Source organism: Salvelinus fontinalis, chromosome 39, assembly GCF_029448725.1.
Source record: "Salvelinus fontinalis isolate EN_2023a chromosome 39, ASM2944872v1, whole genome shotgun sequence".
Lineage (NCBI taxonomy): Eukaryota > Metazoa > Chordata > Actinopteri > Salmoniformes > Salmonidae > Salvelinus > Salvelinus fontinalis.
In genome coordinates, this window is record NC_074703.1 from 5,051,652 (window position 1) to 5,075,214 (window position 23,563).

At 41.5% G+C, this 23,563-nt stretch overlaps 2 protein-coding genes and 1 non-coding gene across 3 annotated transcripts; all 3 read left to right on the plus strand.

Moving 5' to 3' along the window:
* The first annotated feature begins 466 nt into the window (after nucleotides 1–466).
* On the plus strand, nucleotides 467–5,922 carry LOC129838696 (ATP-sensitive inward rectifier potassium channel 8-like). The gene is made up of 3 exons (XM_055905833.1): nucleotides 467–1,075; nucleotides 3,069–3,275; nucleotides 4,601–5,922. The coding sequence occupies exons 1-3, from the start codon at nucleotides 726–728 to the stop codon at nucleotides 5,307–5,309; spliced, it is 1,266 nt and encodes a 421-aa protein (XP_055761808.1). The 5' UTR covers nucleotides 467–725; the 3' UTR covers nucleotides 5,310–5,922.
* Nucleotides 5,923–10,686: 4,764 nt separating this feature from the next.
* LOC129838956 (U4 spliceosomal RNA) lies at nucleotides 10,687–10,827 on the plus strand. Its single transcript, XR_008756947.1, has one exon. It is a non-coding gene; the product is annotated as a U4 spliceosomal RNA (small nuclear RNA).
* Nucleotides 10,828–12,729: 1,902 nt separating this feature from the next.
* On the plus strand, nucleotides 12,730–22,657 carry LOC129838256 (N-acylneuraminate cytidylyltransferase-like). Its single transcript, XM_055905075.1, has 8 exons — nucleotides 12,730–13,348; nucleotides 14,326–14,468; nucleotides 14,979–15,134; nucleotides 15,635–15,768; nucleotides 17,095–17,189; nucleotides 17,713–17,884; nucleotides 20,775–20,940; nucleotides 21,336–22,657. The coding sequence occupies exons 1-8, from the start codon at nucleotides 13,128–13,130 to the stop codon at nucleotides 21,548–21,550; spliced, it is 1,302 nt and encodes a 433-aa protein (XP_055761050.1). The 5' UTR covers nucleotides 12,730–13,127; the 3' UTR covers nucleotides 21,551–22,657.
* Nucleotides 22,658–23,563: the final 906 nt, after the last annotated feature.

A 23,563-nucleotide genomic window follows, 5' to 3' on the forward strand; every position in this document is an offset into this window, starting at 1 on the left:
ACACACACACACACACACACACACACACACACACACGCTCTCATTCTCACACACAACACACCTCCTCGCTTACTAAATGGCGCCATCTCTTGGTCATCAATGGGAAGCGGACCTATCCTAATAATTCATCCCTATAATAATGTAATAACGCAGCAATAATTAGCTTACTGTTGGAAAACAAGTAATTTTTCTATCACACTTGCCTTGTTTAAAAATAAAACATCAATGTTATTTTAATTTGGATCCAGTAATGGGATGGTTTAACCATTACCTCAAATACCGGTATTGATTAATTAACTAAACATAATTTCTAACGGGTACACATATATTGTTTTGCTTTTAAATCAATAAAACACAATTTAGAAGTAATTACTGGGGTTTCCTCTGTTGAACAAAGCCAGCAGTGCACTGCATCCCGCCCATAGAGTGGAGCAGCTACGTCAAGAATATTTGGGATGCGCCCTAGGTCTGTGACTGCCTGGAAACTCTCACCCGTCAGTAAAACTTTTTGGAAGTGGCGCTGGAGCTCCTCGAACAGCTACCAACCATTATGTGGTAGAAGTTAATTGAAATCAAATCGATGAAAAACGTTGCAAAATAATACGAATTTATCCAACTTCTAATCATGTTTACGCAAGCTGACAGGAGAATTACGCACGACTAAAAAAACACTTCGGTTTACTAAAACCATCCGAGTTTTTTCCTCTATTGCAAATGCAGTAAAGATGTTGGCGAGAAAAAGCATCATCCCGGAGGAGTTCTCCCTACCGGGGCTTGCTTCGAGGATCCACCGCAAACCAGTGTTCAGGGACCGGGTGAACAAAGCACGCTTCATCGCCAAGAGCGGATCCTGCAACTTGGCGCACAAGAACATCCGAGAACAGGGAAGATTCTTGCAAGACGTCTTCACCACTCTGGTGGACCTGAAATGGCGCTTCACCCTGGTCATCTTCACCATGACTTTTCTGTGCAGTTGGCTCCTCTTCGCCATGTGCTGGTGGCTCGTGGCCTTTGCCCATGGAGACCTTGTACCCAACCGCACGTCTGGCATTGAGCAGTGCGTCACCAACGTCAAGTGAGTAGTATAGTATAGGCTCTATACATATTTGGAGATTTAACTTGTATATATTTCTGTATTTTGTGTGTAAACTTGTGTATTTTAAGGGTGGGAACAAATTATATGGATTTATTGGGGACTTTTAGTGAAATTATTACATATACTCAGTTTTAGAATAACTTTGCTATTTTCTGTGATAACACTGTTACTGTTATATGATAGATCTCCTTGCCATAAAAAAATGATTTTCCTTCAAATTATAAGGAACTTAAAGAGATACTTTGGGATTTTGGCAATGAAGCCCTTTATCAACTTCCCCAGAGTCAGATGAACTCATGGGAACCATTTTTATGTCTCTGCATCCAGTATGAAAGAAGTTGGAGGTGCTGTAGTTTCACGAGCAAATGCTAACTAGCATTAAGGCAATGACTTAATGCTAGTTAGCATACTAGTCGTTAGCATACTAGTAGTTACCAGCAATGACTGGAAGTCTACGGTATCTACTAGCATGATAGCAGTTACCATAGACTTCCTGGCATTGCGCAAACGCTAGTTAGCAATTGTGTTAATGATAGTTAGCAACTTCCATCAAACTGCATGCAAGACTTACAGATTGTATCCAGGAGTTCATCTGACTGGGGAAGTAGATAAAGGGCTTCATTGCCAAAATACTGAAGTGTCCCTTTAAAGGGGCAATCTGCAGTTGATACATTCATAAATGAATAATATGTACCAATTGATTCTTGAAGAACATAAGTATAATTTATAGTTCAACTGTCATACCCCAGCTGAACGCAAAATATAAGCTTGTTTTATTCCTATGTTTGTAAACAAAGTCAATGTAAACAAACACTATAAAGCCTCAAAACGTGGAAGTAAAGTAAGTAGCCTTGCACGAGCATTGGCGTGTGTGAGCAGGAAGCATGAGGCAGCTTGATGTACAAGTACAGGACGCTTGTCTATCACAAGGCCTTACCCCCAATCTCCCTAATGCTGAGTGCTAAGCAGAGACGCATCAGGTCCCATTTTTACAGTATTTGGTATCGAGCTCCCAACCTTCCAATCTCAGGGTGGGCACGCTAACCACAAGGTCACCGAGACACGGTTAAAACTACCATTTTGATTTCATGGATGGTCAGTCATTGCATCCATAGATCTGTGTATGAATTTGAGAGTGGTTCCATTTCTTAGGCCCCTCCCTCAGCTTTTACCCAAACAGGGGAGTGTAGCACGCTTTGTTATTGTTTCAACTGCTGATTGCCCCTTTAAAGTCTCCAACATATTGCTCTCATTATTTAGTCCTCTGAGATCAGTGGTTGTAGGGGACGCAGATGAGGACAGGAAACCACACTGCCTGTCCAGTAGCTTCCTGCTCCTCTGACCCCTGTGACCACAGATGTAAGATCAGGTCTCTATCCTCACCGCAGATGTAGGATCAGGTCTCTAAACTGCTATTACAGATGTAGGATCAGGTCTCTACATCGCTATTACAGATGTAGGATCAGGTCTCTACACCGCTATTACAGATGTAGGACCAGGTCTCTACCCTCACCAAAGATGTAGGATCAGGTCTCTACACCGCTATTACAGATGTAGGATCAGGTCTCTACCCTCACCACAGATGTAGGATCAGGAGGTCTCTACATCGCTATTACAGATGTAAGATCAGGTCTCTACATCGCTATTACAGATGTAGGATCAGGTTTCTACATCGCTATTACAGATGTAGGATCAGGTTTCTACATCGCTATTACAGATGTAGGATCAGGTCTCTACACCTCTATTACAGATGTAGGATCAGGTCTCTATCCTCACCACAGATGTAGGATCAGGACTCTACATCGCTTTACAGATGTAGGATCAGGTCTCTACACCTCTATTACAAATGTAGGATCAGATGTCTACAACAAACATCTGACCCTTGACCAATATTTACGTCCAACGTCTCCCTCCTCGTTAACTCTAATTTCTTCTGACCCCTGACCTTTGACCCTCTCTCTCTGCTCTGCAGGTCATTCACCTCAGCCTTCCTGTTCTCCATCGAGGTCCAGGTGACCATCGGCTTTGGCCACCGTATGATCACAGAGCAGTGCCCCACGGCCATCGCCGTCCTCATCTTCCAGAACATCGCTGGCCTCATCATCAACGCCATTATGCTGGGGTGCATCTTCATGAAGACAGCCCAGTCGCACCGCCGCGCCGAGACGCTTATCTTCAGGTAGGACGGTAGCCTACAGGTTAGATTAGGTTGGAGAGGTGGGCCAGCAACAGTGTATGTGAAGGTGCCCCTAGATGCTGATCTTGGGTCAGTTTAGCATTTACCCCACTAATGGTAAAGGTTAGGATTGGGGGAGCAGAAGCTGATCCTAGATCTGTACCTAGGGAAAGCTTCACCCTGGAGAGGTAGAGGATAAAGAGAGGTGGGCCAGCATCCGAAGGGCTGCCGCTTCGAATCCGAAGTCCCAACTAGAGAAATCTGGTGCATGGTAGAGCTGCACAATCAATTGAATTCACATCGAAATCGCAATATCCATATCGCACACTTAGCCCCACCCCTTGTCAATCACGCAGCGCAGTTCCTCCTCCACGCTGTTCGATTCTCTATAAGGTTGCATGCTAGATTAGATTGTTAGATTATTTGCTCATATCATGCAGCCCTAGTATATCCATATCATACAGCCCTAGTATATCCATATCAAATTGACCTGGTATATCCATATCATACAGCCCTAGTATATCCATATCATGCAGCCCTAGTATATCCATATCAAATTGACCTGGTATATCCATATCATGCAGCCCTAGTATATCCATATCATGCAGCCCTAGTATATCCATATCATGCAGCCCTAGTAGATCCATATCATACAGCCCTAGTATATCCATATCAAACAGACCTGGTATATCCATATCACATAGCCCTAGTATATCCATATCATGCAGCCCTAGTATATTCATATCACGCAGCCCTAGTATATCCATATCACACAGCCCTAGTATATCCATATCATGCAGCCCTAGTATATCCATATCATGCAGCCCTAGTATATCCATATCATGCAGCCCTAGTATATCCATATCATGCAGCCCTAGTATATCCATATCAAATTGTCCTGGTATATCCATATCATGCAGCCCTAGTATATCCATATCATGCAGCCCTAGTATATCCATATCAAATTGACCTGGTATATCCATATCATGCAGCCCTAGTATATCCATATCATGCAGCCCTAGTATATCCATATCAAATTGACCTGGTATATCCATATCATGCAGCCCTAGTATATCCATATCATTATCCGAGATACTGAAAAAGAGTTGTAAAGTTTGTTTCTCTATGCCCCAGATTCAGAGAGCGGATTTTGAATGGTCAAAGTTTGAGGGTTTTCTACACATGCCATCTCCTGCTGTTGTGCCCTTGAGCAAGCCCTCAAATCTGATCCAGGGGGAACACTCTGGCTGATAAATCTATAAAGAAAATGTGATCGGTAAAGAAAATGGACAATAAAGTTATCTTTTCTTGTTATATCTTATTTTCAGCCGCAACGCCGTCATCGCCGTGCGCAACAATCGCCTCTGCTTCATGACCCGTGTGGGCGACCTCCGCAAGTCCATGATCATTGGCGCTGCCGTCCGCCTCCAGGTGGTACGCAAGACCACCACCCCCGAAGGCGAGGTCATCCCTATCCACCAGATCGACGTGCAGACTGAGAGCGCCGCGGCGAGTAACTCCATCTTCCTCTTGGCGCCACTCATTATCTGCCATACCATCAATAAGGAGAGTCCGCTGTACGACCTGTCGGCCATGGAGCTGCAGTGCAGCGACCTGGAGGTGATTGTGATCTTGGAGGGTGTGGTGGAGACCACGGGCATCACCACCCAGGCCCGGACCTCCTACGTCACCGAGGAGATCCAGTGGGGTCACCGCTTCGTGCCCATCGTGACCGAGGAGGACGGGGTGTACTCGGTGGACTACTCCAAGTTCGGGAACACGGTCAAGGTGGCAACGCCGAGGTGTTCGGCCCGCGAGCTGGACGAGAAGCCCTCCATACTCATCCAGACGCTGCAGAAGAGCGAGCTGAGCCACCAGAACTCACTGAGGAAGAGGAACTCAATGAGACGGAACAACTCCATGAGGAACGGCGGCGGGAGCTCCGGCACCATGCGGAGGAACAACTCGGCCCTCACCGTGCCCAAAGTGCAGTTCCTCACCCCTGAGGCGGTGGGCCAGAACATGGCCGTCACATGACACGAGGCCTGGCTCCCATTGGCTGTCCTACTCTTCCTGGGTGGGACCTCCCATGTTTATCCTTTGGCTCAGTTAGAGCTGACTCTTGTCCTATTCCCCACACTCTGCCACATATACAGTAGTCAATGCTATACCTGACACACACAATGTCCTGTTAGAATTATTGTTGTGAGTATGGATTTAACCTGTTTTAGTTACTGATTAGTGTCTCATTTTCAGTCTGGTTCTTTCCAAGTGCCTTTGCCTTTGTCTGGTTCTAAGCTGTAATAGGCATCCACAAGTTGTACTTTATGATGTAAATGCCTTTACACATGTAATAACTCTTTATAATGCTTTGTACTGAATTCTGTACTCATCACTAAATCCATGTGATTATTTAATTTGCTCTTTAATGTTACCGTGACCAAAGAACATATTATTACAGATGATAATGACCAACCCTTGCCTAATAGTAGAAGAAAAGTATGTTTTGATATCAGCTGCAACATGTATTACACACCAACGTGTTCCTCATTCTTATCAAAACCTTTAATAAAGCATTTGCGTCGGTACTGTATGAACATTGTACTGTTTCTGGAAACTGTCACAGTAAATAGATCCCCTATAAAACTGAGTGTTTTGTGTTCGATTGGAACATTTTCCCCTCAAATTGCATCTAAATTGTTGGACAAATGTGTATTTTCACTGTGATGATTCAATAGCATTTAGAAATCAAAGTGTGGGAAATCTGTATACATTTATTCTGTTCAAAAGCAATTGGTCTCTTGATGAAATATATAAAAAAATATATATTGACAATCAAGTTAATCAAAGAATAATTTGGACCACTGTTTATAAAAAAAAAAGATACGTGTAGCTGTTTTTTGGTTGCGTCATCGCATTATCAGTCGAGCGGTCGTTGTTACCACAGCCATAAAGTCATAAACCCCGCCTTTCTACAATTTCGCTTCTTAAATGCTGATTTTATAACTTACCGTATGCCTTGCCTTAAATTAGGTTCATTAAATTAAGCAAATTTTTTGCTTTAAGGAATTTTTACGATATAGCCAATATTGACTGTGGTAACTAGTCAATGGAAAACACAATCGGTCGAGCACGTGCGACAAAGTTCTGACTTGTTGCGGACAGGTTTAGAAACTGATGTACAGTACTCTTTGCTTGTTGTGGGTGGACACAAAGATGGTGGAGCAGAAATAATTAGGGATTGGGATACCTCGCTTTCTTTAATGTCTACGGGGGACATTCTACAACAACACTTGACTTTGCAGAGTTTGGAGTGATGCATGCTAAATATGTTTGGTTAGCGTATACATATAAAACCTGCAATATATCATAATTGAAAACGTGAATTGAGAAGCCCCAGCCGATTCCAGGTGCGTATTGCGCAAAAAGTAAAAATATTTAACAATGCTTTATTCATTTTCGTAACATCAGCTAGCTAGTGTTAGCTAGCCAGACAGCGACTAGCAGAGTGCGCGCCAAAATGAAGTAGGCCGAAGCCTAGAGAAAATCTTTGGCCTTTCCTACACTTGCCTGGAAACCCGACATTGAATTCTGGGTCGGGCAGAAATGTGAGATGCAGAGGAAACTATCCTGATTCAAACGCTACTTTCTGGTTTCCAGGCAAGGCCTAAGGAAATATAGTCTACACCTGAGGGCTGCAAGAATAATGTGTAATGTGTTAATCGGAATTACTTTATTTTAAAGATGCACTGTACACTGAACAAAAATGCAACAATATCAAAGATTTTACTGAGTTACAGTTCATCTAAGGAAATCAGTCAATTAAAATAAATTAATTGGACCCTAATCTATGGATTTCATATGACTGGGAATAGAGATATGCATCTGTTGGTCACAGATACCTTAACAAAAAAAGTAGGGATGTGGATCAGTCAGTATCTGGTGTGACCACTATTTGCTCATGCAGCACAACACATCTCCTTCGCATAGAGTTGATCCGGCTGTTGATTGTGGCCTGTGGGATGTTGTCCCGCTGTGTGGAGTTGCTTGATATTGTCTGGAACTGTAATCGATGTGTGCACTGTCGTACACATCGACCCAGAGCATCCCAAACATGCTCAATGTGTGACATGTCTGGTGAGTATGCAGGCCTTGGAAGAACTGGGACATTTTCAGCTTCCAGGAATTGTGTACAGATCCATGCGACATGGGGCCGTGCATTATCATAATGAAACATGAGGTGATGGCGGCGGATAAATAGTATGACAATGTGCTCTCAGGATCTCATCACGGTATCTCTGTGCATTTAAATTACCATTAATAAAATGCAGTTTCTCGACCGTGTAAATTGGAGCCATGTCTTTGCAGATGTAAGTTGTAACGGCAGCTGTTACAACTTACATCTTCGTGATTCTTTGCCATATGGTGTGCCGCGGACAAAAGCCTCTTGCAACGTCTGAGTCGGGGGTTTGTTTTGAGCACTAGACTGTACTTTTTTGGGTCTCATCCGTAGATTCTCTCCGTATGGTTTCACATGATTCTTGTGTAGGTGGTAAGAGAGGTTAGTGGTGTTTGAGCCTGTTGTCGGGACCGGCCTGCGGCATATTTTGCAGAGGACGGTTTTCTGGTCCGTGTCAGACTTTTCATAACCAAACCACGTCCATGTGACCGAAGTAGCCCCTCTTTTAGGTACAAGCTCCGTGTCACGTTCATTCTCCTCCATGTTTGTTTGTGTTGCAAATTTCGCAAAGCGTTGTCCAATTTTCAAAATATTGGCGTAAAGAGTGTGATTTGCGACGCAACGAAATAAACAGCATAATATGAAACGATAGACGTTTTTCTATCGTCACACAATATATATCGTCATATCGCCCAGCCCTACTTGCAACTACAGTTGAAGTGTTTTCTATTTAGCTTTTTAGATTTTATACATTAATATTTTATATTTTGTTACATGTTTAATTGAACATTTGCACAAAGGTTCTAAATAAAAGGAGAAATAATCAAATATGAGTAAGTACCAAAATGTAATAAGAAATAGGCCTTTACGTGTGGTCATTTTATATAAACTATTTATTCATTGAATTTACAGAAAATGTGCTATATCATGATATGTATCGTTATCGGGATATGAAATGACCTATATAGGGATATGAGATTTTGGTCATATCGCCCAGGCCTAGTCTGGGTTTGTGAGGTCGGTTGGATGTACTGCCAAATTCTCTAAAATGACGTTGGAGGCGGCTTATGGTAGAGAAATTACATTCAGTTCTATGGCAACAGATCTGGTGGACATTCCTGCAGTCGGCATGCCAATTGAATTGCATGCTTGTGTTGTGTGACAAAACTGCACATTTTAGAGTAGCCTTTTATTGTCCCCAGCACAAGGTATGCCTGTGTAAAGATCATGCTGTTTAATCAGCTTCTTGATATGCAACACCGGTCAGGTGTATGCAACACCAGTCAAGATCATGCTGTTTAATCAGCTTCTTTATATGCAACACCGGTCAGGTGGATGATCTTGGCAAAGGAGAAATGCTCACTAACTTGTAAACAAATTTGTGCACAACATATTTGAGAAATATGCTTTTTGTGCGTATGGAAAATGTATTGGATCCTTTATTTCAGCACATGAAACATGAAGCCAACACTTTACATGTTGCGTTCATATTTTTGTTAAGTATAGAAATTGCTCTGCCATTTCCTGGTTGCCAAAATTCTAATAGTTTGCCTAATTTCAGTTTATGTGACAAAACAAGCAAGTATAGTGTACAAAATCATCTTACCATCTAAACCGCTGTGAAATATATTTTCCATAACCCTAAATATTGTATTTTCAGCTGTTTGAAGCTGCTGTACAAAACAAAGTGAAAGACACCAAATGAAACGTAGCCACGGGTAGCATAGAAATAGCACACATAGAACAGATCTACCGCTTCTTAGACTTGCTTTCAATGATGTATCTATAACTCACATTTCTATGTGAATTTGGTTGGGTCACCCAAAAGTTACATATTGCAGCTTTAATGCATTGATCCTTATTAACTAACATGTTTTCTTACCTATGCTGCTAAATAGCTAGCTAGCTAGGTTTGTTTGCCAATTTGAGGTTTAAGGTAGCCTAGCTAGCTAACTAGTAAAGATGGGACCCTGAAGACTATTCCCAAGTTATCTCAACAAAATAATAGGCAGAGAAAACCCTTGGTAGCTATTAGTACTACACTTTACTTGGTTCTTAATGAATTATCTTCATATTTAACAGTGTCCTTGTGTTTTTACGACAGAATGCCAACTATATTAGACTGAAGTTATTTCTATCAACCAGCTCACAGTCTCACTGTCAGAATTAGACGTCCATGTTTCTACAACTTCACATTTCTAAGTTGTTCCAAACGTCACATTTCAAAGTGTTTAAGGTTAAGTTTAAGGCATTAACTCCAAATTTTTAAGGCTAGGCATGAACTCCGAATGGTTAAGGTTTGGAATAGGCTTAAAACAAAAATATCAAAAAACTATTTGCAGCCTTTGGAATCAGAGAAAGATGCTGAAGCTCATCTGCCATCCCCGTCCACAACGCTCTAGCAAAACCGAAACCTACGTGAACGTAACAGTGCTCACTGTTGCCCCTAGTGGCCAGGTACCACGTAATCTCCCGACATCAGACATGGATGGACGGTTGAACTGGCAGATTTTACTACAGTGGGCCTACTACCTAATGAACATTCAAGGCAAATGCCTCCATCTGGTGGTGCAAAGTGAAACATCTCCCTGGTCCATACAGCTCCCCGGTCCAGATATTGGTATGTGTAGTAAGGCTGTGTAGAAATGTAAAATATTCCTATGGAATAATAGCCCCATCTCTGACTGCAAATATTCAAAAGTTGGAATATTGCCATCGTACTGATCTCTGATATTTTGCCATCGTACAATTGTCTTCGACTGTTCTAAACATTTCCACATCTTGTTAGGATCCGTGCCGACGGGATACTGCCGGCAGATCAGATCAATGCAATCCTACATTTACATAACAATTGGTCAGTTCTATCCGCAATACTTTAGACGTCCCTACCTTAAACGTCTAACCCTAACATTAAGCCCATACGTTTACCGTAACCCGTTTAAATTTCAACTTCAATGGGGCGGGGACGTCCTAAGAATCTGAAAAGCACGAACCAATGACAATGGTATGTTTCACATCCCAGCATGCATTGCGGTGCAACGTAGCTACATTTTTCTTTTTAAAATACAAACTATGCACACCTCGGGTTATCGAAACGTTTTGAACACATTTCAAACATAATACATTACTATTGCACACAAATTAGCTCCACACTGTACCGCGACGTTATTTTGAACCGTTTCCGTGAATTGTATCTTCTGTGATGGCTACCTTGCCTTTTTCAAGATTTGAATCAGCTTTGCGCAGTGGCAGTATCGTAGCCTATGAGGTCTATCCGAGGCGCGATTATTGCTAGTTGAAAACTTTACCCAATACCCCGCCGTGACGACTTGAAATATAGTCGGCATTGGCAATTTTTGACGGTCTCTAAGGAGACTGATTTCCCTGTTGAAAGTAAAGAGTTAAGGAGTTGTACTAAGTTGCAGTAGCGGTCATCTCTGTCTGGACTTCATTGAATGTTCAGTCATTTGCAGATGTACTAATAAGTGTATATTTGTAATATGAGATTTGTATTATCTCTGCTCTTCCATGAAAATACGAATTGAACGTTTGAATTACATGCAGCGTCTAGGTCTAGCTTCAAAGTTATGCTACATAAATCAGAGTGATTTGTATCTAGTGGGCGTGCGAGTTTGTAGACAGTTTGTAAGTTATCGAACTCTTTCTCCGACTTTGGAACTGGTATGATTTCCCATTGATCATATTGTCTGTTTTTTGTTGTTGTTGCTGTTTACCGGTAGTTGGTTTTATGTTGCTACTACTGAGGGAAAGCAGGAAAAAGAAAAGCATCTAATTGTCATACTTCACCCAATTGTCATACTTGAGTGTAAGTAAAGATACCCCAATAGAAAATGACTAAAGTAAAAGTGAAAGTCACCCAGTAAAATACAACTTGAGTAGAAGTATTTGGTTTAAAAATATATAATTGCTAAAATATACTTAAGTATCAAAAGTAAAAGTACAAATCATTTAAAATGACTTATATTAAGTTAACCAGATAGCGCCATTTTTTTTATTTACGGAAAGCCAGGTGCACTCCCAACGCTCAGACATATTTTACAAATGAAGCATGTGTGTGTTTAGGGGGTCCGCCAGATCAGAGCAGTAGGGATGACCAGGGAGGTTCTCTTGATAAGCGCGTGATTTTGACAATTTTCCTGTCCTGCTAAGCGTTCAAAATGTAACGACTACTTTTGGGTGTCAAGGAATATGTATGGAGTAAAAAGTACAATATCGTCTTATGGAATGTCGTAAAGTAAAAGTAGTCAAAAATATAAATATTAAAGTACAGACCCCCAAAAACTACTTAAGTAGTATTTTAAAGTATTTTTAATGTATTCTACAGTAGTACTGTATATTAAAACACTGTAGAATAATGAGCCAGATATTTCACCGGATGTATAAAATGTAATGTGAAGCATCCGTTTGACATTTCCACTCACTACCAAATATGGTGATGAGAGGAAGCCCAGTGCCCGGCAGTGGGAGAAGATGGAGCGAGATGGATTTTTGCCGAAATTCTGCACATTTACTAATCGATTAAGCTAGTGATGGGAAAACAAATGCATTGAGCATTTCCATACAATTGTGTCGAAAATAGGTTCATTACACCCGAGGCTTTGATCAACATAGTGTACACAAGTGGCACCTGCTGGTCAAAATAAGCCTTTTCCTATTCTACCGAAACGAATACCAAACCAATTAGGTGGTTATTCGACAAAACACATCTTCGGAGGTCATTGATAACGTGTTTCCGATAAAGCGATACAAAATCAGCACACTGCTTAACGATTTCGATGCATGACTCAGTGCTCCCGGTATCATCTTATCGCCATACGTGTTTATGTTTTCAAAACTAGAATCAGTAACAGAGTGTACTGCGTTTTGTAGACATTATTTACCATTTGCCAAAGTTTCTAAAAATGCTGTTGTTTAGGAGTGCAAGGCCGAATTGAGTTATTGCGCACGCGCACTGCACAGAGTTGTCGTTTTCTAGCAGAAATATGCAAATAAATGCTAGAACCTCGTTTGTTCTTTGAGTCATTTGCTCCCATTAGAAACAGAAGGCCATATTCTAGCTTGGTTATATCTAACAATTACACAACAACTACCTAATACACACAAATCTAAAGGGATGGAATTATAAAGTAGCCTACATTTAAAAAAAATATATATATATTTGTTGTACCCTGTTATTTTCTGTTATCAGAGCCAGCTGGAAATACTAAATACTTTACCGTAAGTACTACTATTCGGTTGTCTCGCAATTTAATTGTTGTCTATGATGAGTAAGTACATTTGCATTATTTTGTGTAATATTGAAACCGGGAGTTCTGTAGTTGAAAAGATAGACATTGGACATGCTTCTACCCTTTTGCACCTCGGGTATCGTCGTTTCGATAATATATAGCCATCATAGTTTTTTACGCGTTGGCCTCAATCATTACGGTACAATTCTATGGTGACGTTCTTTCTGATTTCGTAGCCACATTGAAATATCATATAATAGCTACAGTGAGTTAGAACACAATAAGTAGCTAGCTAGATTCATCAGCCGACTACTACACATATAGCTACCGCTAACGTTACTAGTTAGTTAGCTAACGTTAGCTAAGTTACAGTGATACCGCCACGTCTTCTTAACCTCCCACTGGGCTACTGAGTGACCCTTTACAATGGCCGCTGAAAGAAAACGTAAGCGATCGGGCATCGAAGATGTGAGAGACAGAAAAGCAAAGGTTATTAAAGACAGCGGTGAGAAGAGACACATCGCAGCCCTGATCCTCGCGAGGGGAGGCAGTAAGGGGATCCCCCTGAAGAATATCAAAATGCTAGCCGGTGTCCCGCTCATTGGATGGGTTCTCAGAGCTGCAGTGGACTCCAAACAGTTTGACAGGTAATTCAGTTCAATCTAATAGTCAAATGTCTTTCAATCGAACTACTGTATAAGGAGTTGCTTTGATAGAAGCTTGGTAGGCTAGCTACATTACAACCCACATTTAAAATACTAGTATACTATGATATTAATACCATAGTATTCACTGTAGTGTTTTTGCGGACTGTACTGTATTATTCACTGTAGTATAGTGTATTATTTACAGTTAACTATAGTATACATATTGTAGTAAAATAACGAGTATATACTATAGTAATTCATGTCGTGTTTTCGCGGACTGTAGTATTTACTATAGTTTTTGTTTTTATATCTTTGACATAGAAGTGGAGGCTTTCTCTCCTAACTAGAGAAATACTGAAAGAGCTAATGTTCCATAACCTGTAGGTAGCTAGGACTGGGATGTGAACAGATAGTTCAGCACTTTACTCTTTTCTAACTGTTGGGGACACAATACATGGGCTATACTTGGCATGTCGGTTTCTCACTTATGGGTGGCAGAAATGGGGATATGGGGGAGGAGAATGGGCAGGGTATATGCAAATTACTGTAGTATTTACTATAGTTCAAAAGGGTAGTGTTTTTGGGGACATTACTGTAGAATTTACTAGTGTTTTTTGCAGATACTACTGTAGTATTTACTATATATACTATTCTACAGTATACTACAACATTTTCTACTAAGTACTACACATGAGCAAGGGATACTACAGTGTACTGTAGTATAGTATATTACAGAATTCTAGAATTTAGAATTCTAAGTACTGTAGTATCCTATACTAAACTAGTATATTTAAATGTTATTAAGCATGTTGACATTCTTGTTTTGGGTGCATGGATAATATTGTTATTTGAAAGTTAGTGTACAGTCTCTGAATGAACCCCCTGGTTTGGGCTTGGCCACACAAGACTGGATTGCACTAATGTAGTCTACATGTTACAAAGCCTGATGAATAAACTTCTCCCCTTCTTTCTCCCAGTGTGTGGGTATCAACTGACCATGATGACATTGAGAAGGTAGCCAAGGCATGGGGAGCTCAGGTTCACCGCAGGAGCCCAGAGGTGTCCAAAGACTCCTCCAGCTCTCTCGACACCATCCAGGAATTCGCCAGATTAAACCCAGGTAGGGGGTGAATGTCAAGTTTATTTCCTTGATTCCTCATGTGTGCTGTGAGAAGGAGACAAGGAGGGAGGAGGCGTGAGGAGGATTCTCTGTGGCAACAATGTCAATGTTGGTTATACTTTATTGTGACAGAACCACACCCTCTGTGACGCTTCACTATCTTTGTAATGACTGTTTGGCAGCGCTTTGTTATAGATGTCAGCTGTTAATGTAATATATGCAGAACTTGTTTAGCCACTAGCTTGACTAAGGCTCTGGAACGGTATGTATCAAGCATCTCAGAGTAGGAATGCTGATCTAGGATCAGGTCCCCCCCCCCCCCCCCCCCCGTCCATGTGGGTCTTATTCATTGTGATCTGAGGCAACATTAGGGATTAGCCCAATAAAGTGGGACCCACTCCATAGCTTCAATTGACAACAGTGGCAGCATATACAAGATTATTCATATCTCATACTGTTTCTCATACTCTTCTGGTATCTCATAGTCTGCTGTGTGTTGTCCTCCTCCAGAGGTGGATGTGATCTGTCACATCCAGGCCACGTCTCCCTGCCTGCACCCCTTCCACCTGAAGGAGGCCCTGGAGATGATCACCAAGCAGGGCTTCACGTCCGTCTTCTCTGTGGTCCGACGACACCACTTCCGCTGGCAGGAGGTGAAGAAAGGAGGTACGGGACAGACGTGTTATGTTTAGGACTTTACACTTAGGCACAGTTTCCCGGATACAGATTAACCCTAATGCTGGATTAAAAAGCAAGATCAATGGAGAATCTCCATAGCAAATTATTTGTAGTCCAGGATTAGGCTTAATCTCTGTGGGAAAAAACACCAGAGGCTACTTTATAATTCCATCCCTCTAGATTTGTGTGTATTAGGTATTTGTTGTGAAATTGTTAGATTACTTGTTAGATATTACTGCACTGTCGGAACTAGAAGCACAAGCACTTCGCTACACTCACATTAACATCTGCTCACCATGTGTATGTGATCAATAAAATTTGATTTTGAAGTAGGGTCAGGAGTTTTTCCTGACCACGTGACTGTATCACAAAATAGAGAGATGAGGGTGTGATTAAACAAGTGAGTTTTTCTCCTGACCAGGTTATAACTAGAAACCAGACTATTTCCTATCAACTCATAATGATTATGTGTTCTCTCTCCTGTTCAGGTAATGCAGCCACCCAGCCTCTCAACCTGGATCCATCCAACAGGCCCCGGAGACAGGACTGGGATGGAGAGCTGTGTGAGAACGGATCTTTCTATGTCTCCACCAGAGCCCTTATAGAGGAAGGTGTTTTGCAGGTAACTTTCACCATGCCCCTAGAGGGACCCATATTCACAAAGCGTCTCAGGAAGGAGTGCTGGTCTAGGATCAGTTTTCCCTGTTCGATTGAAAGAATAGTGAGGAGACCATCTGAACTTCACTTCAACTTGTTTAATACCATGATGTACGCAGGACAATACACACAGGGATGATAATGAGAGAATTATAAACCTGTTGTTTTAATATAATAAAATATGCCATTTAGCAGATATAACATTTTTATCCATAGCGACTTAGTCATGCTTGTAGACATTATAAGTATGGGTGGTCCCAGGAATAGAACCCACTACCCTGTCGTTACAAGCGCCATGCTCTACCAACTGAGCTGCAGAGGACCACAGGAGAGTTCCTCCTTTAATTGTCACACAAGACTGCTACTTGATTGGTTAATATACACTGTGGGTAGGCTGTATGCAACATATAAGTGACGTTTGTACATACAGGAGAAGATGAATCATATCTAGAAAATGTCTTATAGAAACAGTGGTCTGATAATAGGCAGGGTAAACGATGGGGTTTGTGGAATAAGACCAAGACTAGTTTGCAGCTGCTTGATGAGGAACAGTATTCTAAATGATCTTCAACACCAGTCTGTAGGCTCTGGAAGTATGTGTGAAGCGATACATTCTCTGTGAGCGAATTGCATTTCAGTCATTGGTCGTCACGTTTATATTGCAGTCTGCCCATTCCGGCCAGTTAGCTCTTCTGTCTCAGCATACATGTTGATTTTGCCACTAAGTGTTTTCAGTATTCTGCTGTTTTTAAAGTTTAAACAAGGATCAGTTCTTAAGGCCTCATCAGCTTGGTTATTAGTTGGTCAGGTCACAGTCAATAGTTACTCAATTCATTTTTGCGTGTTCAGCCTAGGAGAGCCTGTAGTGTGTGTGTGTGTGTGTGTGTCTAGTCTATCCAACCTTAATCCTCTTGGATATGTGTGTGTGTGAAAGAGAAATTCCTCTTCATTAGTTTATTAGTAACATTCCCCAACAATATCACTCTGTATGCAGTAGTGACTATGATATGAACAAATATCCACTTCTAACACGATCACAATGACTAAGAGGATATGTACAGGGAGGATCTGATCCTAGATACAGGCCCAGATGTTTATCTCTGCTGCTGGTGGTGACAAAGCATATTTCCTTACTGGGATCAATAAAGTGTTCATTCAGTGGACGTGAGCCTGACTAGAAACAACATACACACTGAGAGATGGACTGATCTGTGATACTACTAGATATTCTATTGTTAACTGGTGTTTTGAATGCTAATAGAAATGCCCTTTGTGTTGTTGTCTTTCTCAGGGGGGGAGGTGGGCTTACTATGAGATGCTGCCAGAGTACAGTGTGGATATTGATGTGGATATCGACTGGCCCGTGGCAGAACAGAGAGTACTGAGGTAGTCTGAAATCACTGGCCTAGAATTTCAAGTTCACTCTCTGTTCAAGTCATTCACTCCGAACCACCTCTGTCTCTCTCTCTGTCTCCTCTGTCTCTCTCTCTCTCTCTCTCTGTCTCCTCTCTGTCTCTCTCTCTCTGAAAGTGTTTATTTGAATGCACTTTAAATATCATTAGATTTTGTGGTAAAGCAACACAATGAACATTGCTGTAACACAGAGGAGTGGTTGTCCAAATGTATTTCCCTGTGTGCGTTGTTCCTGTTCAGGTTTGGTTACTTTGGCCTGAACAAGCCTGAGTTGTATTTCCCTGTGTGTGTTGTTCTTCTCCAGGTTTGGTTACTTTGGCCTGGACAAGCCTGAGGTGTATTTCCCTGTGTGTGTTGTTCCTCTCCAGGTTTGGTTACTTTGGTCTGGACAAGCCTGAGGTGTATTTCCCTGTGTGTGTTGTTCTTCTCCAGGTTTGGTTACTTTGGTCTGGACAAGCCTGAGGTGTATTTCCCTGTGTGTGTTGTTCTTCTCCAGGTTTGGTTACTTTGGTCTGGACAAGCCTGAGGTGGTGCGTCTGCTGCTGTGTAACGTCTCCGGCTGTCTGACTGACGGCCGCGTCCTCATCTCTGTCTCTGGAGAGGAGATGGTCTCAGTCAACACCAGAGATACTATGGGAATCCGCATGCTGCAGAGAGAGGGGGTGGAGGTACAGATACTGTACATATAGAACCTATAGAACACACACACACTGACACACACTGCAGAGAGAGGGGGTGGAGGTACAATACAGAACATTTGAATGGTTTATTTCACAAATTTGAAATTACAAAGTATCCATGGCAACTGATGCTGAAATGTTTGACACAATTAACATAAATGCACTATGCACAAGAAAATCATGAACACAATAAAAAATGACAACTTTAAAATGCATATATTTTGGAAAACCGTCAGTTCTAAGGGTAAGACAGAGGTGGTAGTCCCTAGCTCACTGGTTGAGCAGCTTAGTCATGTATGATACTGGTTGAGCAGCTTAGTCATGTATGATACTGGTTGAGCAGCTTAGTCATGTATGATACTGGTTGAGCAGCTTAGTCATGTATGATACTGGTTGAGCAGCATAGTCATGTATGATACTGGTTGAGCAGCCTAGTCATGTATGATACTGGTTGAGCAGCTTAGTCATGTATGATACTGGTTGAGCAGCTTAGTCATGTATGATACTGGTTGAGCAGCATAGTCATGTATGATACTGGTAGAGCAGCATAGTCATGTATGATACTGGTTGAGCAGCATAGTCATGTATGATACTGGTTGAGCAGCTTAGTCATGTATGATACTGGTTGAGCAGCTTAGTCATGTATGATACTGGTTGAGCAGCATAGTCATGTATGATACTGCGTCGGGCAGCTTAGTCATGTATGATACTGGTAGAGCAGCCTAGTCATGTATGATACTGGTAGAGCAGCATAGTCATGTATGATACTGGTTGAGCAGCCTAGTCATGTATGATACTGGTTGAGCAGCCTAGTCATGTATGATACTGGTTGAGCAGCCTAGTCATGTATGATACTGGTTGAGCAGCATAGTCATGTATGATACTGGTTGAGCAGCATAGTCATGTATGATACTGGTTGAGCAGCATAGTCATGTATGATACTGGTTGAGCAGCATAGTCATGCACAGTGCATTCAGAAAGTATTTTTCCACATTTTGTTACGTAACAGACTTTTTCTAAAATTGATTAAATCGTTTTTTCCCCGTCAATCTAAACACAATACCCCATAATGACAACGCAAAAACAGGTTTTTAGAATTTTTAGCAAATTTATAAAAAATGAAAAACATATTACATTTACATAAGTATTTAGACCCTGTACTCAGTGCTTTGTTGAAGCACCTTTGGCTGCGATTACAGCCTCAAGTCTTTTTGGGTATGACGCTAAAGCGCTCCCGTTCTTCTCTTCAGATCCTCTCAAGCTCTGTCAGGTTAGATGGGGAGCGTTGCTGCACAGCTATTTTCAGGTCTCTCCAGAGATGTTAGATCGGGTTCAAGTCTGGGCTGTGGCTGGGCCACTCAAGGACATTCAGAGTCTTGGCTGTGTGCTTAGGGCCGTTGTCCTGTTGGAAAGTGAACCTTTGCCCCAGTCTGAGTTCCTGAGTGCTCCGGAGCAGGTTTTCATCAAGGATCTCTGTACTTTTCTCCGTTCATTTTTCTTTCGATCCTGACTAGTCTTCCTGTCGCTGAGAAACATCCCCCATGGCATGATACTGCTACCACCATGCTTCACCGTAGGGATGGTGCCAGGTTTCCTTCAGATGTGACGCTTAGCATTCAGGCCAAAGAGTTCGATCTTGGTTTTATCAGACCAGAGAATCTTGTTTCTCATGGTCAGAGTCCTTTAGGTGCTTTTTGGCAAACTCCCAAGTGGGCTGTCATGTGCCTTTTACTGAAGAGGGGCTTCCGTCTGGCCACTCTAAAGGCCTGATTGGTGGAGTGCTGCAGAGATGGGAGAACCTTCCAGAAGGACGACCATCTCCACAGTGCAACTCTGGATCATTGTCAGTGTGACCATCGGGTTCCTGGTCACCTCAAGTTGTAGAAACATCTCGAATAGCTCAAGTTTGAGTCTCATACTAAACAGTCTGAATACTTACATAAATAAGGTATCTGTTTATTTGTAATAAACTTGCAAACATGTCAAGAAACCTTTTTGCTTTGTCATTATGGGGTATTGTGTGTAGATTGAGGAAAAATGTTTTATTTAATCAATTTTAGAATAAGGCTGTAACATAACAAAATGTGGAAAAAGGGAAGGGTCTGAATGCTTTCTGAAGGCACTGTAAATCCACTCCACCTACTGCTATTAAATAACCAAAAGAGAATCTAACTCCAGGTGTCTTGTCATAGCTGACACACCATTCTTTCTGGGCAGTGACATTTAACCTCTCATAACATGTTCAACTTGAAGCAGCATTAAGCTACTATAAAATAAACAAAAAACAATCCTATCATTTTACATTTGAGTCATTTAGCTTCCCGATCTTAGCCAGAGCAACTTACATGAGCAATTAGGGTTAAGTGCCTTGGTCAAGGGCACATTGACAGATTTTTCACCTAGTAATCTCGGGGGTTCGGGTACTGGCCCAACGCTGTAACCCGCTAGGCTACCCGGTGTCCCTTGTTTGGCTTTGTGGCAGTATTAAAGATATATGAAGTTAGGTAAAACCAGTTAGGTTTGCTTTGCTAAGCTCTTAACAGAACAGGATGTTTCACACTGGCTGCTCCTGCTCCTAGATTTAGGCCATAGTTTATCACTGAAACCACCGCCCATTAAACACACACATAGGATACTATTTACTCCGTCATGTGACTTTATTAGTTTAGGTTTCATCATACCCTCTAAGAACACATCTTAAATGACATCCTTAAACACATTATTGACTCGAACCGTGCTGTGCTGGCTAGGCTATATTCTTCTCCCACTGTCCTTTCCAACACGGTTCCAGAAACTATGGTGGATGCGTAACCAGGCCATCCCAGAACAGTTCAGTTTGTCTCAGTATGAAAAATGTATTTTATTGTCTTTCCTCCAGGTGATCCTGATCTCGTCCAGTGAGGACCTTCTGACCAAGGCCCTGGCTGACAATCTGTCCCAGAGGACAGGCTGCGAGGTCAGACAGCTGGGCAAGGACATCCAGTGTGAAGTCAAAGCCATGATGGACGACAAGGATCTGGACTGGAAGGAGGTCGCCTATATGGGTAAACTCACTGTTCTTTTCAATTAACAATTTACTACTACTACTAGTTAGTTTTATAGTAGAGTTTGAAATGTAGTGGAATCTCAAGGTTCTTAACCTTCTGTTTTGAGTAATACTTGTGTGTTCATGTCAATCAAAACGTATGAAATAATTTTGTTGATTTCTGTAATTCAGATTCTATGATTCTATGAAGGCCCAAATTGGAAACTCTATCAAAATAAATATAATAATTATGATCATCTTAAATCATGTCATATTTTTGCATGTTTTTGTTATGTTTTAGCATCATACTAATTAATCATCCTAAGAATACTTCAAGAACCAACTTATGGACACTTTAGAAAAATTTACTCATCTTATCCCTCCATTTCATCCCTCCATCTCTCCCTTCTACAGGTAATGATGCACCAGATGTTGACTGTCTGAACCTGGCTGGGCTGAGTGCAGTACCCCGGGACGCTCCAGTGGTGGCGATCAACGCTGCTAAATACTCCTGCCACAGTGCTGCAGGCCTGGGGGCTGTGAGGGAGTTTTCTGAACACATCCTGCTGCTCAAGAAGAAGGCCAAGTCTCAGATGGAACAGGACCGCATCCACAGAAATACATTCTAAATGCTAGAATGTGTTCTAAAGTCACAGAGATCCATTCTAAACTCTAGAATGTGTTCTAAAGTCACAGAGATCCATTCTAAACTCTAGAATGTGTTCTAAAGTCACAGAGATCCATTCTAAACTCTAGAATGTGTTCTAAAGTCACAGAGATCCATTCTAAACTCTAGAATGTGTTCTAAAGTAGGGATGGGCATTAGAAATAATATCATGACATTGTTTCGGATATCCGGATAGAGAAGAAGTAGCCACTGACTCGCGCTAGTTAGACACTTGTAAATGCCATAGGTTATCTATCATCCAATATGGCAGTGCATGTCTTTACTGCATCAAATCAATGTAAAGATGCAAGCTAAGACAGCCAAATGTTAGCTAGCTAGTTGAGGCGCTGCCTGTCCTGATCTACAACAACCCTGTTCAGATTAAACAGCCTCAACTGAAGGTTGCTCATTGTAGCCTACTCCTCATTTAGTTGACTTAATTCTGTCATTTTAATTCAACTTTTCTTTCATTGATTAGAGATCTCCCACTTCACGTTGCTACACATGGAGCCTCTGACTGTAGTGTCAACAACAGCAAGCTAAGTGAAACCTGTATAGGCTAATACCGTATGTATTTTTAAAACTATATTCACATTTGATGTTTTATTTAATTAAGAATTCCAAATATCATGAGTGTAGAAATGTCCCATAGATAATTTTATTCAATTAAGATGAAGGCTTGTCATTGTTAAAATAGGCCTGTGATTTATTTGTATTAATACTCTCACAAGTATTCGAATACTAATGTCTGTTCGAATAACTGCCCATTGCTAGTTTTTACAGGTTGTCAGATCAAGGTAGTTTGGGTTTTATATCGCTACAGGTTGTGTTGACAAAAATGAATGTCTTTACTTTAAATTAAGTAGTATACAGGAGGCCTTTCATTTACTTGAGATTGATTGTTTTTCTCTTCACTTTCTAATGTTCTGTCTTCATTTTGGGGGGAAGTATTAGGACATTAACTTGGAGTTGCACTGAGATTCTTGTTGTTTGGGGTGTTTACTTTTGTATTTTGCCTGCAATTTGTTTGTAAAATTATATGATCATAAACGTAAGAAACACTTTCTTATTCCCCTGCTTTAATCTGAACTATTCTAGAAATGACTTTAGCCTTACACCTTCAAGATTGTGGTATGGAGTTATATCTGATGGGGTGGTTCACATACATCTTGCCACCAGATGGCAGTCTAGCGCCTCATCAAACCTCAGTTGGAGGAAAGAACGAGATGACAACATTAACCTCGTACAACCACCATCAAGAAGTCTCACACACGTGATCATACAGTATAACATATGTTTCTTAATTTATAACATTGTGTTGCGATTTCCATCTATCCATGTTGCAGAGATCAGGACAGCCAGCGAACGTGTGGCAAGCTGGCATTTGTCCAAGAACTATTGATTTGGTTACATACATTAGTTAGAAAATTGACAGGGCTACTCAGTGCTTGGAGAGGAAACATCCAAGTGGATGAAGGCATATGAAACATGGCTTCAGTTCATCAGAAGAGTTGACACTGGTAATGGAGTGGTCATCCCCTCTTAATCAGGGAACAGGGGGGGACTTCGCTGTAAATACAAATAGCAGATACATTCCATTACAGCAGCTACATCATAGGTTTGGGAAACGAGTTTCCCCATGAAGTTAAACTCGTACATCTCAGAATTCACAACGTGAAACATGGGCTGCGCATCTCGCCCACTTGACGCATCAAATATGGCCAAGAAACATTCCTGAATAAAGCCCTGATCATCGACATACCTGACGATAACTAACAACTGCGAGTGACAGTTTGTCTGTGGTTTCACCCATTTGCCATGCCAAACAATGTGGAGTATCAACCTATTTTAATGGATGATGCGACGGAAGCTATCGCATCATTCTGAATTGATGTTGACATCCCAGAGGAGACAGTAGAAACGTCCATATAGCTCAGCAAGTAAAGCTTCGTACAGTGCAATTACCTCCGCTAGC